Below are 19,730 nucleotides of genomic sequence, written 5' to 3' on the forward strand. Positions count from 1 at the left end.
ATAGTACACAATATATTCATAAACACGATAAACATATAAGGCTTCGAGCTAAACCATGCTAATCCATCTTCATCCCACACTTGTCTAGTGGCGACGAGATCTACGAAAAGCCGGAAGATCTATCTCGAAGAATTCTCAGTTGTGTGACGCATTGACGTATATTTTTTTTAACGGAACAATTTAGAAAAAACGGCGTTTGTAAACAGTTCGATCGTATGATTTTCTTACTGTTTATCAGACTGCAGTCTCCTAATAATTTTAATAAATTTAAAAAAAAAGTATTCTTAGCCAAACTACAGAATCTTATGAAACGCACTCTATTTTGACCCCTGAACTCCATCTTTAAATGCCATCATCTTGCTTAATTGGAGAGGAAGAAACGTTAAAGATATTAAAAATATTTCATGTACACGAGGGTCAGTCAAAAACTAATGCCCCCTAATTTTTCTCTCCTTTTAACTGACAAGAAATTAAAATGCAATTGCATAGGTTAAAAACCACGATTAATTTGTCACTTTTCAATATAATTTCCGTCCATTTCCACGGTTTTGGAACAAGGGCATGTATTCCACTGTAATTAAATGCACGATCTTGCTTTCTAAACCACTCTGCATTTACTAAGGAAAAAAATACGACACAATTCAACTGTAGTCACCACGAATGTTGCATGGAGTCAATCGTGGAATGCAGTCAACGGCCTGCCATTTCACTTTTCGTCAGCCAACGGTATTTATCTTTCAGCTTCGTAACAGCGACGAATCCATCGTCTAACTCTGCTGACATACACTGTTGCATCACCGTTCACATTTTTCCGTCTTTCATGAATTTGAATGGGCGTTTCACCTCTGTATTCAAGAATTCAATCACAGAACGCTATCTTATACGAACATCGATGTCGGCCATTTTGCAAGCCACTGCAATGCTGCCACCTGTTTACGCAAGAAGTTACTACTGCAGTAGATTGTAAAATAAGGTTTTAGGAATAGCGCCAAATTGAAAAATTCACTAAACTAACTGTATTTAAGTAGAAAAAATAGGAGGCATTAGTTTTTGACTTACTCTCGTAAATATATTTTTAAATAGTGAAACTTTTAGATAAAATAATAATAGTAAAATGGAGTGCTATATGTGCGGATAGGGATGATGATATTTTATCGCGCTCAGTATATTGCTTCGCTAAATTCTTGAATCTATTTGTTCACTTCTACTACCTTCCTGTGTACGTCAACACTTTGAAAACTTCCCAAGCTTTGTAGCATTTGTGTGTATTGTACGAGTATAATGAAGGTACGAATGGTATTATTTGTCAGTGTATTTACATTGCATCGGATACTTCGTATAAAGGAAGCAGGAAAATTATAGAAAATAAAAGAAGAGTTGTACAGTGTAATAATCACACAAAATCCATTATGTTTTGTAAATATACGAATTTTATTGTTTAAAATACGGACTTTTCAATCCTTTATATTTTTTTATAGTAAAGAGAATTTAATTCACAAAATCTATAAAAAAAAACGGCCGTAAAAAGCATTATTCGAGCAAAATCATACTTGGGAAATATCAAGTCTTTTTTACAATTTTAAATTAATAAGGGTCTGAAATACTGTCGACTAAAATTTTTTTTTTTTGTATTTTTAAATTTATGATTTTAAATTCCCGCAAAAAAGGCTCATTGTAAAAAAAAAAATAATAACAAATAAAAGATTGCAGTGCAAACAATAAAGTAATAATATATAAGCAAACTAACAAATAAGGGTATTCACAACCCTTGTGTGTACTTCAGAAACAGAGAGATGACTCACACAAACTGGCTCAAATAATTCAATCAGTTGAAGAATGGAAAATATGAAAAAAATTGTACACAATGGGTCTAAATTTAATAACTTGTAATTAAGCAACTAAAATTATTTTTGTACTATACATATTAATTATAATGTAAGTTGTAACTAGTTGTTTTCATGTCGGCCTCGTGGTGCAATGGCCAGTGCATTTGCCTACCATGCAAGAGGTCTCGGATTTGATTCGACATGGTCCATCCACGGCAAGCACACCGGAAGTCTTCCATAACTCTCATATCATACATTGATTCATATGAACCAGTGACGGCATTCAAAGTAGTTAGTTTATATTAAGCCATACTCTGTCAGCACTAATCTTACTATCGAAGTACTTTGGAAAAACTTTAAATCCCACCTCCATTTAAAAACGCTTTTTATGTTCTATTATTTTACCATATGTACTTTGAAAAAATGTAATTGGATAGCCGTTTTCTTATTATGGAATGAATTACAATGTTCTCTTATGCGAGTTGAAATCCAATTAAGATTTTTTTATTGAAATTATATCAAGTAATTGGGCTTAAAAGATTGAATAAAGTGAGATAAACTTCTGAGCAATAACAAAGTGACACTTATCTTTGAATAACTCACAGTCCATGAAAGCTGTCATTTGATACGAGTAATTCAATATTCAGAGTCGAGTGAAAATTCCGCAAAATATTGATTATCTTATATTCTACTTATGAAAACATCTAAATCAATAAATATTTTTTTTTAGGATATATTTTATTCTGTTTATTTTTATACTTATTTTCACTTCTAAACTCCACGATTCAATCAGTAAAAACATTAAGTTAATTTGAGAAAATCACCTAAGTACTGTTGAAATATAAGATAATATGGATTTTTCAAAGTAATAAACCTTTAGGAAGTTTCCTCGATTGGCATTATCGAGGTAAATATCTGGTATTGATAGAGGAAGACATTTCACGTACAAAACATTAACATTACGAGAACTTCGGTATTAAACTCAAGGGTAGCACGCACATAATCTCGACGAGTTTTTCTTTTATATTTGCGATAAAGTTTTTAGATGAGAACAGTATCATACACCCACGGATTTTTTCATCTACTACCAAATAGAATGATCCCAACATGATATTGTTTAGTTGCGATAATGGTGGAACATAATACGATGTTGCCATATAAACTTGATCAATTAGAAATTACAAAAGTGTATAACAATTCAATGGTAAATCAAAGAGCGAAATGTTTTTTGGAAAATTAAACAATAAAAACATTGTATGAATATAAGACCTGTTGGTGAATTCCACTAGTGGAATCTGTTTCGTGTGATTATTATAATTGTATAAAATTATTATTTACCAAGTGCTTTGTTGCAAGGTAGCGTATAATAAAATATATGATTTCAACTTACGTATTTTGTCTGGAGTTTCATTTACAACTTTATCGACATATAATAAAACGATATGAACACCGAACAATCCTGTTTGAACCTAACCGTGGAAATTGGAACAATTTAACGGTGAATATTATAAGAGAGAAAGAATGACGTGTTAAAGGCAACAGGAATCAATGGTGGTCGGGTTGAGTTTGTCTCAGGTTTTCAGTCGTTAGCGCCGTGTTGCTTCTCTGTGTTGGCAGGCCTGTCACCTGGAGTTTGATGAGTCCAATGTTGTAAATGCCCATACGCTATTTAAATAAAATGGAATGTAAATGAAGGTGAGTTTATGTTCTTATTTATTTGTGTAGTGTAGATATGTGCATGTTGATTTGTGCTTGTTTGTGTGTAGGTGTGACAGTATCAATGTTAGTATTGGCGTGTAAGATTGTACGGGTTTGATATTAACAACTGCTTATGATGTATGGTTAATAGGGAAAAAGAAGGGAGGGGTTTAGGAGAACAATTATTACTTCATCATTATATTCTTTACTTCTTTATTATCTCTATATATCTTAGTATGTTCAACCGACTTATCATCTCTGACGTCATATGGTTGAATTCAACCAATAAATGACGCCGAAACTTTTCTCCGCGTTCCTTACTTAGTAATATTTTTAAATAGTTCTCATTCATATATATAGGCATATCGGTACATACCGAGACCGGTATAAAGTAAAATCTTTATTTATGAACAAAACGTTTCGTTTACATCATCATTTCCTTTCCGCGCATAATGGTGCATAAGGCATTGCATTGGTATCGCAGTATATCTTGATCATTTTTGTTACATGAAGGTAAGATAATCAGTCTTACGCTTCAGGTACCAGTCCAGGGACTATAAAATATTCTAGTGTGAAAACACCCTTCAAAATAAATATTTCATAACAACCATGTCGGGAATCGAACCCTAAACCTCTTGCATAGTAGGCAAACGCGCTGACCATTACACCACGAGGCCGTGTGCATTTAAAGTATATTTGTCGGTAACCAGTAAATGAACACGTCTATAAAAAAAATGTTTACTTATTCTATTTTTCATTAAGATATATCCATTTTATCTACAAAATAAAATTATGTTTTCTTTTTAAATGAATTTTTTTTTTTTTTTTCAAATAAACATTTGCGTTCTTATGATTTACCCAAATATTTAATTTTAAGGGCCATTTTCAACGAGTTGTAAATAACTCACTATTAGAAAATGGAATCCAAGTTATATCGATAAAGCATTCGTAATCGCGGCCCATGACTTATTATGAGGATGATTGATAAAACAGCTTATGTCTTATAGCGCATTGCCTTCTTTAATACATTCATCTACGTAAGTAAAAGACATTGATTTCGCTTAAATAAATTGTTTGCAATATGCAGTTCAAATTTGATTTAGTTACTCTATTTTGCCAACATTTTTTCATTCGCAAAAATTACAACCCAAGGTTAATGTTTCCGGTACTACTGGTGCAATAATAAAATATATTTGGTCTTAAGAAATATGACCACATGTCTGATTATCTTAGGCAACTGAAATGGCTTAAAACGGAGTGGTGAAACTATCACATCCTCTCACTTCTGTCCGCTGTACTCTAAGATTCTACAATACTTCCTTGAAAATTTTCAACACTAATCGGATTATGGCTTAGCTCTTCGTTCATACTCTCAAAACTCTTCGAACTCATTTAGTGTCCATGCAGCTCGGCTGTGGAATCATATCCTATCCACTATCAATGTTTCTACAGCAACTTAATGTAATACGCGACAGAGTCAAAATATTCTCGTACCTGGATCACGCACGACAAGGTATGGTCTAAGGTCTCTGCTGTACCTTGCTTGTAGTGAGTACAGCAGGCTACCGGAGTCCTATAGAACGTCAAAAATAACTATATTCCTTTAAAAAATTACTACTTGAGAAGGTACGTTGAAGGTGAAATTTAGTTTTAAGTTCTTCTTTTTCCTTGGATATTTCTTTCTTACGGTATGTAAATGTTAAATATCAATTTTTATTTTGTTATTTTTTTTAATTTCTTTGTATTATATACTTTACTTGCTATCTTATTTCAGTTTTATGCACAAATTATTATTTGTTACGATTTTATAATTATTTCCATACCTTTATGGAAATATTATTCTGTCCCAAAATAAGTTTATTGTAACTCCTGGGAGTACAAAAAAAAATTGTATGATTTAATAAAAATAAAAACAAATAAAAAACTTTATTTAAATCACGTCTAAAACGACATTTCTCATCTCTTCTTTACACTTTATTCAGTTCCTCTCTTTTTCTTTTCTTTTTCTCATAAAACACTAGATTCTATATTGATTCACATATATTTACTTAAACACAAATTGGTCTCTATTTTAAGTAACTATTTTATTCAGCTTTTTTTCACATACGCATTGGAACCAAACAATAAAAAACATATTTTATTTAAATGGCTGGTTGAAAAAAATCCCATTAGGCTATCAGCTCGTCAATTTCCAATGAATGAAAAGTTAAATAATAAAAATATAAGGTATATTTTTAAATATTGCCGAATTATAACGCTTTAAAAAATAACTTTTTTTTGTTGTTGATTTTTTCAAAAGAAATATAAATTACAGAATGAAGATCATTCAAATTTTCATCTACCTACTTTGGTTAATGGAAACGCTCGGTTATAATCTCAAACTCCCGTTGATCCCTTTTTCTCTTACATCACTTCACATTACATATATGAATATTGTTATTTTTCATCAAATTTCTCTACTGAAATTTGTATTACTGCTAAAATCACTTTAATGAAATTTTATCAACTACTTTTGATTTAAAATATTCTCCTTATATTGCTTTTTCACATTTTAAAGATTACTTGCTATACCTGTCACTCTTTTTTTTTATCTGCTGCATTGACATGCTTTTATACTTTTAAACTACTTTAATTACTTATATTGTATTTGTGTATAAAATCAATATAATGCTGCTCTTACTATAATGTTTCATTTATTTTGAAGATGTTTTTTAAATTGACTTAAATTTTTTGTCTTATATTATTTCATTTAAAGATTCTTCTCATCGTTTCTTTGAATCCCAATCTCCAATTTTATCTAGAAAAATAATTTTTCTGTATGAAAAATGTTTTTTTAGGTTAACAATTTATTTTTTTATACGTGTTCAATTTCAGGTTACCGATGAAGATTTACTTTATACCGTCTCGTTATGTACCAATGGAGATAGGTTTTGTAATCGCGGCCCTGCTGGCAAGCACTTCGCGAAGGAACTAATAAAGCTTTTTGATGCACAAATAAATTTTTGCATGGTAAAAAAAATATATTATAGGGATTACTAAATTGATTTAAAAATGTAATGAACTTAAAATACCATACCAACATATTTTGGGTAACACAATATCGATTGTAATGGTGTTTTGAGTTGACCATCTTATTCATCGGCCATTTTTTTAAAAATATTCTCGAGAGTATAGTCTGCGAAAAAAATACGAAAGGATTCTAAAGGAATATTATATATATACACTAAACCAGGCCACAATATTTACTTTATTCGAACGAAAATCTTTTTAAAATTAGATTTAAAAACGAAAGAAAAACTTCAAGGAAATGGGAAACTTTTCGTAGACGACATAATGGCCCACAATGCTCTATGATTTTATGAACATTATTATTGAATAGAAAAAATACATGTAGAATCAAATTTAAGTACAAGTTTTCTTTGTATTTTTTTAGAATTTTACGTTTTTTTGTTTTATTATGCTTTTAATTTTCTATTTAGCTACTATTGTATGCAATTGAGCATACTATTGTATGAAAATGAAACGTGAGCTATCGGACAGGCAGAACGGGGCGGCTAGAGACGTTTGAGATGTGTTGCTACAGGCGCATGTTGGGGATTCATCTAGGGGTGGGCTGCCAATTTTTTAACGAGCGGCTCACGGGGGGAGGTGGTTGGAAGGGGATTCGTTAGATGGGTTGGAGGTGGAAGGGGGAGAAGGATGTGTATTATTTTGTTCTAACTATCCAAAACACTAATACATAATAATTAAAAATAATTTTAAATACTTAATATGCACAGCAAGCGACAAAATATAGATATGACTTGTTTTTTATGGTAGAAAATTATTTAATTCAACAAATCAAATATTGAATATTAGTAGTAAATGTACTTACCTACCTCAGATTTCAAGAGTGAAGTGTTCCAAGATTGACGCAGAAATTTTAAATTGATTAAAAATGTTTTGCTATATTATGACAAAAAACAATGCCCAATTATTATTATTATAACTACAGTATAAGGAAGAAAAATGTGCACGTGTGAAGCAAGACGGGCAATCGTTCAAAGAACCGCAAAAATGTTGCGTTGAACATCTAAGAACCTAAGAATCACTTAATTACCCCCCGGGCCCGGAGACATAGCTGTGGATGGAACTACTAACCAGCGGCCCCTGTTATAGTTTTAATCAAATTTAAATACATGTAATTCAAATACATTTTCATTATAAAACTTCATAAAATTATATATTTTACACCAGTTTTTATTATATACATTCAAACAAAACTTATATTTTTAAAATTGTTATTACCTTATACTTAAATGATTTTAATTTAAATTCTTTTATTTACATAATTATATAAAATCATGATTTACAACCCCTGTTTGCACTTGTATATAACATAGAAATTTGTTTAGTCTCCCACCAGTCTGACGATGTCGGTCACGATGAAACCCGGTCACTGGTAAAAAATTTATAAAATAATTATAAATAAAAGTGGAATAAAACTATAAAGTATTTTTATTATTATAATTTAAGAACATATGGAAGAAATATAGTGTTATATCAAACATCGGCGTTTTAAAGCATTGTTAGGTGATTGCAGGCTATTGTTACACTTTGTAGACAAAAAACCAATAGGTTTTTTTTATTGCGCATCCCTAATAAATATATTTCTCGAGAAATATCAAAAGGCAACAATTTTTCTTATTTTTATGATACATCTAAATTAAACCATCCACTGAAATTGCATTTATGTACTGATTTGATCTGAGAATATTGATTTCTCTTAATTTAACAAGTGGCTCGCCGGCCTAAGTTAAATTTAACGAGGGGCTCCGAGCCCCCTGCAGCCCCCTCCTGGATTCATCGGTCGGAACATGTTGGGAACACCCAACACCGAGGTACTAAACAGGGCGCGAAGTCCAGATGCTCGCTCAATGAAGTTGCACAACAGCGAGCCAACTGGATAGGCCATTACATAAGACACCCAGGCCTGCTTCTTACGATTGCGGAGGGCACGTGAGATGGCACAAATTACAGAGGACGACCCCGTTGAAGCTACATGGACCAGATTATCTCCGACATGCGTTGTAGCGGGTACGCTGAGTTGAAGAGACAAGCGGAGAATAGAGACGGGTGGAGACTGACCGTGCATGAAGCAAACCAATCGCACAGATGACCCGCCAAAAATAATTTTTAAACTGTTGTTATAACATAATTTTTTCTCTGTTTTTGATGTGTATTATTATTTATTATCTTTTTCTGAAATTGATGTATCAAATATTTTTGTGTACCAGATATTATGTTATTATCTTATATATACTTACTGTAAACTAACTTTTATTGTTTGTTTTTAACAATAAAAATGTTAAAACCATTTTTTTTATTTATAAGTAGGTATATGTAAATGTATATATTTTTTTGTGTAAATTCTTTACAAGTTATTTACAATTTGCTTTTTAATTCAATTACTTTTCTTATATCCATATATATTTTTTTCTTTTTTACTATGTAAAGTTGCACTTTTTATTTTGCAGAGCAGTATGCTTTTTATTGTTTCTACATGTATACAAAAAAAGCGTTGTTTATCTTTTAAATTACTACTTACTATGTTTGTACTTACCTGTATATTTTTTGTAAATGCCCCTTGGGCGTATTGTAAAATTTAATAAAATAAATAAAATAACAGACGTAGATTATTATTATAATCTTTATACTGTTTGTTGAATAGGTTTTCTATCTTCGTTAAAACATTTATCGATCTTGATAAAATTCGAAAGGCGTTAAATGTAGAGCTTGGCTGCAAAATTTCGGAGAAATACTTAGAATATTTTCTCAAAGTTAACTTCCCTTTATTATTTCTTGCAAAATAATATTTTTCCTTCACTGTTTTGTTTCTTATTCCCGCATAAGGTACACCTATCTGTTTTAATAAAAAGCTGAGAAACTTTAGTTAATAAGAAGTGAATCTTTTAAGCTGGTTGGGTAGATTTACTTTTTAGAAGTTTGGACGAAACTAGCACTTACAAGTTTTACTATTTTTATAATCAAAAGCTCATTTTCATATTATGAAGCCATTTCGTTTAATCGTAGTCAAAGAACTCTGAATACGTGACATAAAAAAATGGTTTAGAGAATATTCTTTCAACCAATCTATAAGAAAGCTGCGTTTCTACTTTGATCTTTTTATTAAAAAAAAACTTTTTGCATATCGTGCATCATAATGCTTTTTTTAAAGTTTTTTTACAGGTGTAAAGGTTTACAGTATTCGTAGCTGGTTTTTAATATAATCTACCTTGGAATATAAAAAATACACCTTTCTCGTGTAATTAGAAAATATTTCTAATACATACATAATAATATCAGTTAATTGTTTATTGGCTAGAAGATATAGCATCATCTTAATGATGGCGGCCTCCGTTGTTAGTTGTTAAGATGCTTGCCTTACAAACGGATGCTTTCGGATTGAGATTCCCGGTGAGAACACATGAATTAAAATATCATTTTTCTCAAGCCGGAGTATTTCGTAATGTAAATTATCACTCTAATTGTGCCTTCTGGCTTGTTGTAGTGCAAAAAGAACACAGCAGTTTCTAAATCTAAAAACGCATATAAAAAATAAAAAGTTAGAACAATAAAAATAACAAAAGTTCATCATTAAACGTACATGTAGTTAGATTAAACAAAAGAGGTACAAAATTTTATTATACATACTAAAAAGATTTTTTCTTGTATGTTAAAAAATAACAATTCAATTAAACATACATTATAAAAATATTATGTAAAATGTAGTAAAAGTAAACATTCAAAGCGAGATTAAGTAAATGAAGAATAAAAATGTAAATATACAATATAGATACATAACAATAATCTTGCAAAAAAGGTAAGTTGCCATTCACGATTTTAGAATTAATTAGAGTTCTACTACTATCTCGCCATTTCCCCGTAGGAGTAGGCAAAGAGGATTGACCACCCTCACCTCTATTATCCTGGCATACATATATTCTAGCTTTTTCCAAATTCATACATCTTGTCATACATAATATCTGGTTCTGCTCGCTTTTGACACGACCAGACTTAAGATTTTGGTTTATCTGATCATGCCACATTTTTCTAAGTCGTCATCGTCCTACGTTACAGTTCGTTCTCAGAGTTGATTTATATAAACTAAACTTGATAAAATATCAGCTACGTAATAGTCTGTGTTTCTTGAACACGATCTTAATTAATAAACAAGCATAATAATCATTTTTATCAAATGTTACAAAATACTTGTAAATAACAACTTACCCACTTTTCTATTTAGGTTTCGAGACGTACCCGTCTCTTCGTCAGGATATCAATTAAACCAACGTGCAAAACCCGCCATACATCTTTACCATAGTTGTTGAACAAAAATATTAAGCAAAACCAACATGACATGCATTTAATAGGCAACCCTTACATGCCCTATGAAATAGTTTGATATTGTGGGAGAAATGGTTTTTTAAAAAGGGAGGGGGGGAAGGGAGGGGTGTGAGTTTAATAGGTAAAGGATGAACATTACAATGGAACATTGTATAATGGGCTACATTGAAAAGTTGTTTAGTTATTGATAAAAGAGACATTATTTTTTAAAGCTTTCCTAATGTAAAATATTTTTATGTTATTGACTTTTAATTCTTTATTATCTGTGTAAGATTCTAACTCCTGAATTTTTATAAGTCATTATTAAAATTGATTAGGTGATTTGTGAATTCGGAGAAATTGTTCTTGTGAAGACACCTCATGTGTTTTTTAACACGAATATCAAAATTTCTTGCTTTAAATATTAATAATAATTATTTTTAAGCTTGTTTACAAAAATACATCCAAGACTCCCACTACATAGAAGATTTTTTACTACCGATCACTTTTTGCTAAACAAAGGTTCTCTCTTTTACTAGGCAATAAAATTAAAACAGATATGTAGGCAAAACAGAGACTCGGTAAAGCTTCATCGTAAACTAAGAAGATTTGAGGCCTTATACCTCCTGCGATTCAAGCGGTTTTCTTTTGTATATATTTTTCCAAGTGCCTAATTACAACCCTGCATTTTTAGAGAATTTTCATTTAGAAAAACCATCTAATGACAGGTTTTTACCATGTAAATGCCTAAACTGCAATACTACCTTCTCATAAATGTTTCCCTTCTCTGTTGCCACATTAAAAAAAGGTACTTAATAATAAGTTCCAAGAATACAGGCCAATAGTTTGTATTCAAGTAAAAAAATACTTCTGTTTACTTTTTCCAAACCCGTAAACCTAAGACTCTAGTATTGCTAATTAACGAACAAACCACAAGGCATTTCAATGTTTTTTAACGTAATGAACTGCAATTCATGAATTTCTTACCTGTTAATAAAAAACATTAAACATGCAGTACATTTTTCATTCTATTTTAAGAAATTGTATTATGGTTTTTTTTATGTATTCTGTGTTCTTAATATTTATCCAAATATTTCAATTTTAGGACCATTTTCTTTTAGTCGTAAATAAATGCGTTAGAAAATGGAAAACAAGTAGTGGTACAAAATAGTATTTTTTTTTAAGTCAAACATTACAACATGCAAACAAAAAGGCGTCATAGGTCTTAATAATATATTTTTTGTCAGTTTACTTTTTTACTGACGGGATACTGTTCTGCCAAAAAAATGTAAATTAATTAGGGTTCCATACCCAAAAAAAAGTAGAAACCGCTGGCCTAGACTTCCATATTCTCTTTTCTAAAATAGTCTACATCTCTGTTGCAATATATTGATGTTAATGAATAAATTGATTAATAAAATATTTGTCTGGTGTAATAAATAAATCTTAATTATATCTGTACCTATAAAAATGACTTCAAATAGACGTCGGCGTCGTCAACAAGTTTTCCTTTTTTTATTAGACATAGAAATGTTTACTATGTACCGATAACTTAAACGTGTTCCTAAAAACGTATTACATATTTCGGACTTGGTTACTATCCCGTATTTGATAAATATAATATGTAATTTGCCTAAAGCTTTAATAAAACAGTTTTATGCGTGGGTTGCATAAATCCAGGTATTATACATTATGTTTTCAATGTATCAAATCTAATTCACTTTTACTATTAAAGTGATATCAATGTTTTACTCGGGGGAAAATACTCAATATTATTAAATTATACATGTTATGTTCGTAACGAAAATTCGTGTTACAAAATAAAGTTTTGCATTACCGTGATTGAAATCACACGATCGTCATTTAGGTTTTTTAAATAATGTTTCGCAAAAGACTTTCTTAATCAAAATAACCCCGGGGGATTCCAGCCCACTGAGTAACGAAGGCTGGCTCGAGTTTTTAAGGAATGCGCGCAGGGAGGAAATTAGGACTCGTAGTTTGTCAGTACGACGTAAACTTCCGGCGTGGAGGGATCCTCTCGAGAAGATTTTACGTTTGAAAATTTACGAATGCGAAACATCGCGCTTAACAACAGATACGAACAGAAAGTTTTAACAAGGATCGAAATAATCGAAAAAAAATCTTGACTGTTCTTTGTGTGTTTTTGATCCTCAAAATAATTTTATTCCTTGTACGTCCTATTTTCTTGTTTAAATCAATGTGATGAAACTGTTTTGTAAAATGAATTCGAAAAATGTGGTTTGGTGGTTATGGATTCTTTTGTTGCATAGTTTTTACTACTGCGGTCGGAGTGAATATAATAAATTCATGTTAATTCCAAAAATACACTGTTCGGATCGAAGCCGCGGACACACATCGCGTTCTCTATCAAACCGAAATCACATATCGTGGCAAAAACTAAAACATAACGCTTTAACCGAAATGTTTATAAATAATTCGGTGGAGCAGTTGGCTATTCAGACGAACAATAAACAATCGTTTCCAAAAACTACACATCTCAGAAGAAACATTAGATCGAAGAGGAATTCTCGCATAGCTACACGTACTAATTACGCGGATGTGTTTGATAAAAAAATTAATAATAGTTTGCTCGCTGACAATTCCACATTAGAGAATCGACGCACTCGTAATTTAAGTAACATATCAAACGCCGGTGGAAACAAAAACCGATCGGCGATTAAACATATTTATAGCGATACCGTCGAGATTAACGTGAATCAACAGATGCCTAGAGGAAGTATGGATCACTCATCGGAGAATTCTCCGGCTATCAGTAATAAACGTATTTGGGTTAAGGACGTGCATCCTACAGAAATACCTCAATCAACGGCCTATAACGACAGTGCCCCAAATGATAATGAAACATTCGCCGCTCTTGTGGAACAATTTAAACGGCTTTATCCCATATCGTTGTGGAAGGAGCATGGCTGGTTCGAAGAGGATTATTTGTACATCATCAACGCACACTGGTTGCAGTTTCCCCCACCTTCCAAGGCTTCCCATTATACTCTTGCAGTGGTGTACGTGTTTGTCCTTACAGCTGGGATATTTGGAAATGCCTTGGTTATTTTCATGTTTTTCAAGTAAGCATTTTTTCTCATATATTTTAATACCAACTTGGATATAAACCAGGTGATAATTTCCTACACAATTCTTTCATATTTAAATTTACAAAATAGCAAAAACATAATGGAACCCAATCTAAATCTATCAAAACTTGCTGAAAAGTATATTTGCAGCCACGCTTTGTATACTTTTCCTGGGGGATACAGAAAGGTAAGTTGGTTTTTAAGCATGACAAGAATAAATCAGAAACCAAATAAGTTATTTTTCAGATCCGACGAAGGTTCAAACTTCATAGATGTTCGTACAAATATAAAATTTGGTGTTCAAATCAATCCTTTCGCAAAGTTATTATTGCTGTTTTTAAGGTATTGATTTCTTACAACTTTCCATGTCCAAATTTCTCATCCGAAAATTCGTTTTACTCTTGCGTTCACAACTTGTTGAGAAGCTGAAACTTAGCGTTTAAAAAAATCGTCGCCTAAAACTACATTGGCAAAATGTCGCGTATCATGAAAATTTACCACTTGAAAGCCTCAGAAATTCAGATGCCTCTCCAGTAAATTACATGTGAGCCTTGGCGAAAATTGAACCTTATAAATAATAGTCCAAAGTCAAAATCAATTCACTACGAAGTAAAAGAAACACTTAATCCCATTACTTGTTTACATTTAAATACACGTATATTTATTTTATATTTTACATAATATTTATTATTGTTACATCTATGTATCTTAATACCCCTGTTATTTCAAGGTTATTTATTTACGATTATTTGAAAATGATCCCAAAATAAAAATAAATAGAAACGCTTTTTTTTTAGTCATACCTAATTGTTAAGTTAATTTTTTGGATTTTTTATATTGTTGGAATGTTTTTCAATTAGTGTACAACAAATTAAAACCGTCAAACTATTACTACGTTAGAAATAAATAATAGGCATTTAAAGTCAACTTAACCCTTGTGCCTATAAACCTAAATTGGAAAAGTGTGTAAACCTACGTAAATATTTAATCTAAATAGTGTGGTAATTAGCTTCAATATTAAACGCTGACATTTGTTAATTCGGTGTACAAATTAAATAAAATTTTGTTAGTGGATATTTGTTTTGTTCAATTGACATAGGTCATTAGCTAGCTGGTATTTCAATAAAATATTCTAGTTTATTCTTTAAGTAAGTCCTAAGCATATATGCACATAAAAAGCGTACCCAGATCCCTTTATAAAGTTTAGTAGAGGTAGAGGTTATTGATTTTATCTTGGGATAATGCCAAGGAATCTAGTGAACAAACATTGTATTTTATATTGATATGTGTTAAATTGATCAAAAATGATATTTCTCTGTCCCTGTACTGGCACTTAGGAGGAAAGGCGATCTGACTTTTCTTCGTACAAACGTATTATCGTATTCTCTACCTTATTATGATACTAAAGTAGTGTTTTTTTTTTAAAATAATATAGATATTCACCATTGGCGACGTGTTTCTATCATTTTTCTTTTTTAATAAATTGTTTCTTGTTGGAGCTACGACCACCCAAAAACCAATAAAAACTTTAACTTTATCTGCCGTCTTCGGACGTACTGTATACAAATATGGTAAATATTTTTGAAAAGCGGAAAATGTATTGACACATAAAACTAAACCAGTTAAGTTTTAGGGTGCAGAAAACCCGACAGCGAAACGTCCTTATTGTCAATGTCCTCAGATGCGGTGTGCGGTATGTGGTGGGCAAGCTATAGTATCAGGGAGGAATTTGCGAGAACAATGTTCAAATACCAATTCTTCGAAATTGTCAGGCACCGCATATCCTCTTAATTAATAATGATCAACTAACCTAACTAATAAAAATTAGGTGAAAAGACTAGGTGCGAATAGAACAATCACGATAATTATGATTTTTAAATTCGTATTTTTTTACGCTATATAATGTTTTTTCTTTTAATTAACCTTTTTTGAAATTTATTTTTATTTGTAACTGAAAATATTTCAATTTCTAAAAATGTGTCAGTCATTATTACTTTTTACTCGTTTAAATTGCATGTAAATATTTCATTTTGAATATTTATTGACAATTCTTGATGGAATTCCATTGTAATGATGTAATAACTTATATTTACATATAAGTTATTAATTTTAAAAATACTTGGTACACTTCCACTTATTTATTTTGACCAATTAGCGCTTTCACCCTCTAATGGGCATCTTCAGACTGGTGAATATTATACAGTGTATGGATAATTAATATAAAACTAAATATTATCTTAAGTGTAGGTACATTTAACTTACGTGTAGGTAATTAAGTGTAGGTACTTAAGTGTAGGTACATTTAACTTAACTTCACTTAAGATAATATTTAGTTTTATATAAATTATCCATACACTGTATAATATTCACCAGTCTGAAGATGCCCATTAGAGGGTGAAAGCGCTAATTGGTCAAAATAAATAAGTGGAAGTGTACCAAGTATTTTTAAAATTAATAACTTTTATGTAAAAAGTTATTACATCATTATTATTATGGATAACTTATACAGCGCCATTTTCGTAACAAAATACCTGAAGGGCGCTTTACATAGTGATTCTTTTAAATTTGTAATTTAATTAAAATATTTTTTTTTTGTCACATGCTACGGATTTCTTCAAATGATTTAGCATGTAAATAGATTACAAGTTGAAATGTACGACATTGGTTCCCATTTTTTGCACAATTATATATTTACAGCTATTTTTTTTATTTAATAAAAAAATATGTATGATATTTGTACATTTTTTACTAAATCTTTCTGCCTCTTAAATGGACTTAGATGCCTATGTTTATTTTTAAATGACAACAGGTGTTTTCGGGTAAATCGTTAGATCGTATAAAAATATTATATCTAACCTGACTGACAAAGATACATTTCGTTCTTTTTAAATGATTTGCTCTTATGAAAAGGTTATATTGTACAAGTGTGGTAAATACGTCCATTTTCTTTTATATACGAATTAAAGGTTTTCAGAATATAAACTATGTTTTTTGATCATGAAGTATGCTTTTTGAAATAAAGGTCATTTAAATTGGACCATGTTAGTATTCAGAAATAATCCCTTTGTTCAAATAGATCATTACCATTTAAAACGGTGAATTAAATTTTAGGATTACTTCATACATTTTTTTGAATTTCACCAAAGTTATTTTTTCCCCTTTCGCAACCCTCATTTATTGAGAATCGGTATAAAACGAACAATTCATTTGATTTATTAACGTATCCGATTATCTTTGATATTTAATACTTTTATTAAATGAACGCCTTTAAAATTCTATAGAAATAACTAATAGTAAGAGCCATTAGTTTTGTTAATTTTCTAAAAAACGGATGTTTTATTTTGCATAAACTTACATGAGTACAGTGCGTTTAAATGATAAAAAGGCTACGTTAATGTGTTAGTGCCTGTCGGTGAACCATGTAAACATACATTTGTTTATAATATAAGCACGCATATTTTAATGATTTATATATATTTTCAAATTACGCACCAAGAACCAGGTGACTTTCTTACGTCATGTGCGGATCATATCCACAACAAACGCTGTATTCTATAGGAGAACAAAGAACTTAATGGTTTCTTGACTATGTGCTTCGTAAATTAGGAAAAAGTGTTTCCTAGTCCGCGTTGACTTGCACTCTAGAAAATCATATGATGCGCAACTTGGCTGCCTGAAAACGGATGATGACAGTCAAACAGCTTACCTTGACTGAGATGTTCAGCAAGCAATGACATTAATTTACCGTATGGTACCTACATATTGTACTGATGTACAGCACTTGTAACTATGCTAAACATGTAAAAGCGTTGCCTTTTTGTTTGATTAATTGAACGCTTTTTTTCTTTAAAAATAGTTTTTTTCTCCCATTTTCAACATACATACAGTAATTAATTAAAAAAGACCTTTTTTAGGATAAAATCAAAAGAAGTATCTGATATCAGTTTTCTCCAAAAACAAACTAAACGGTAGTAAACCTTACTTAAAATACTTCATTTTTGGCTGCAATCATTACTAAATTATTTTTTTTGCAGTATAAAATTTTTATTCTGTATTTTAATAGATACATATGGTCAAATGGAGACTAGCGATTTTAGGATACCTCAGTGTACAGTAATAGGCCCGTTTCTATTTATGTTCTTGGTCAATAACATATTTTATCAAAATTTAAATTAAAAAATAATACCATATGCCGATGATACAGTTGTTGAAGTTGATTTAATCAACTAGAAGTCAGTAAATTTAGTAGCTAATGACGTTTTGAATAAATTGAAATTATTGTTGACCAAAATATTTTATCTTCAAATACGGAAAAGACAAAAGTTATTCCATTTTTTTATTAACAAAACTAATTAAGATTTAGTAATAAAAATAATTATTCACCAAAGCAATTGCAATGAAACGAATTGCAATCTTACCTGTTCAGTACTGGATACAACAAATAAAATTAAATATATAAAATAAAAAGTCCAAGAATCAAAAATCTAAAAATTGCTAATACTTAATATGGTATTGTTGGATGGGGTTGGTGCATATGCCAATATATAAAAACCTTTTAAAATAGTACAAAGATTAATTATCAAAGCAATCTTAAAGAAACCCTTAACATTCAATACGGAATATCTTTATAAATTATTTAAAGTTCATACAATAGACACTATTAACAAAATAAACTTTATAATATGAATTTAAAAAGAAGAAAAAATAAACGAAATCTAGATAAAGAAGTCACTTAGATACCAAAATGTCTAAATTCCACACAAGTCATGGTCAAAAAAGTTTTTTTTTAAAGGAATAAAAAATAAAGAAAAGCTCCCCGAGGAACTAAAAACTATGAAAACTAAAATATCAGTAAATAAATTCTAAGTACATTTAAAAAAAAATTTAAACCCGAGTAAAAACTGCATTCTTTTTTTATATACTAATTAGTGTTACTATATTATTTACTGTTTATTTTGTTTATATTTTTCTCACGTATATTCGAAATTAAATAACTTCAAATTACAAAATAACTATAACAGTGTAAGTCGCTTTCCAAGCACAAGAGTTAGTCTCTTTTTGGAAGTGACAGTTATGTCCCAGACTTTTTTGTTTAAGTCTTTTTAGATTTAAATAATCACTAAAATAGACCAGACCTTGTCTTGAGGTAGTGTTTTTTTTTTGTCCTAGCTTTAATTTTCTTTATTTGTATTTTACTTCAATAGTGCATGTATGTATTATAAAGATTTGTGTTTACCTTTTTTTTATTTATTTATTTTATTTGAAAATTAATTTATTAACCTTTACGGATTATTACATTCATTTAGCAAAAATTATATAAACAATTTTTATTCATACTCTGTTGTTCAAAATAATATTTTTTGAATCATTTGAAAAGTTTGTCTGAGTCTTTTTCTTTAGTTTTGTCTGGTAGTTTATTGTAAAATTTCAGTCCCTGATTTATTAGTCTTGATTGTCCTTGTCTTGTTTTAGAAAGTTGTGTGTGATATTTTTCTGATATTCTCGTATTATGTCCATGTTGACAACAATTTTTAACAAGTTTTAGTTCTTCGTTTACAATTACATTACAATTTATTTGAATGGACTTAGTCCGTAAATAAATAAATAAATAACATTAACTAAATTTACAAAAGTAGATTGTCTTAAAAAAAAAAATATCGTTTAATGTTTTATTAATTAATAAAAAATAAAAACTTGTTTTTGGCAACTATTTGTCCGCAGTAACTGATGC

The 19,730-nt window shown here is 30.3% G+C and overlaps 1 protein-coding gene across 1 annotated transcript in view; it reads left to right on the forward strand.

Annotated features, from left to right (window-relative positions):
- Positions 1-13,331: 13,331 nt before the first annotated feature.
- LOC148283836 (opsin-2-like) overlaps positions 13,332-19,730 on the forward strand; it is a 74,782-nt gene continuing 68,383 nt past the window's right edge. Inside the window, exons 1-2 of the mRNA XM_088243158.1 lie at positions 13,332-13,525; positions 13,775-13,993. Of these exons, the coding sequence (XP_088099284.1) occupies positions 13,332-13,525; positions 13,775-13,993 (413 nt within the window). The remainder of the gene's footprint in view (positions 13,526-13,774; positions 13,994-19,730) is intronic.

This window comes from Micrasema longulum, unplaced genomic scaffold (genome assembly GCF_059751315.1).
Source record: "Micrasema longulum isolate JH-2025_06_02 unplaced genomic scaffold, ASM5975131v1 h1tg000191l, whole genome shotgun sequence".
Lineage (NCBI taxonomy): Eukaryota > Metazoa > Arthropoda > Insecta > Trichoptera > Brachycentridae > Micrasema > Micrasema longulum.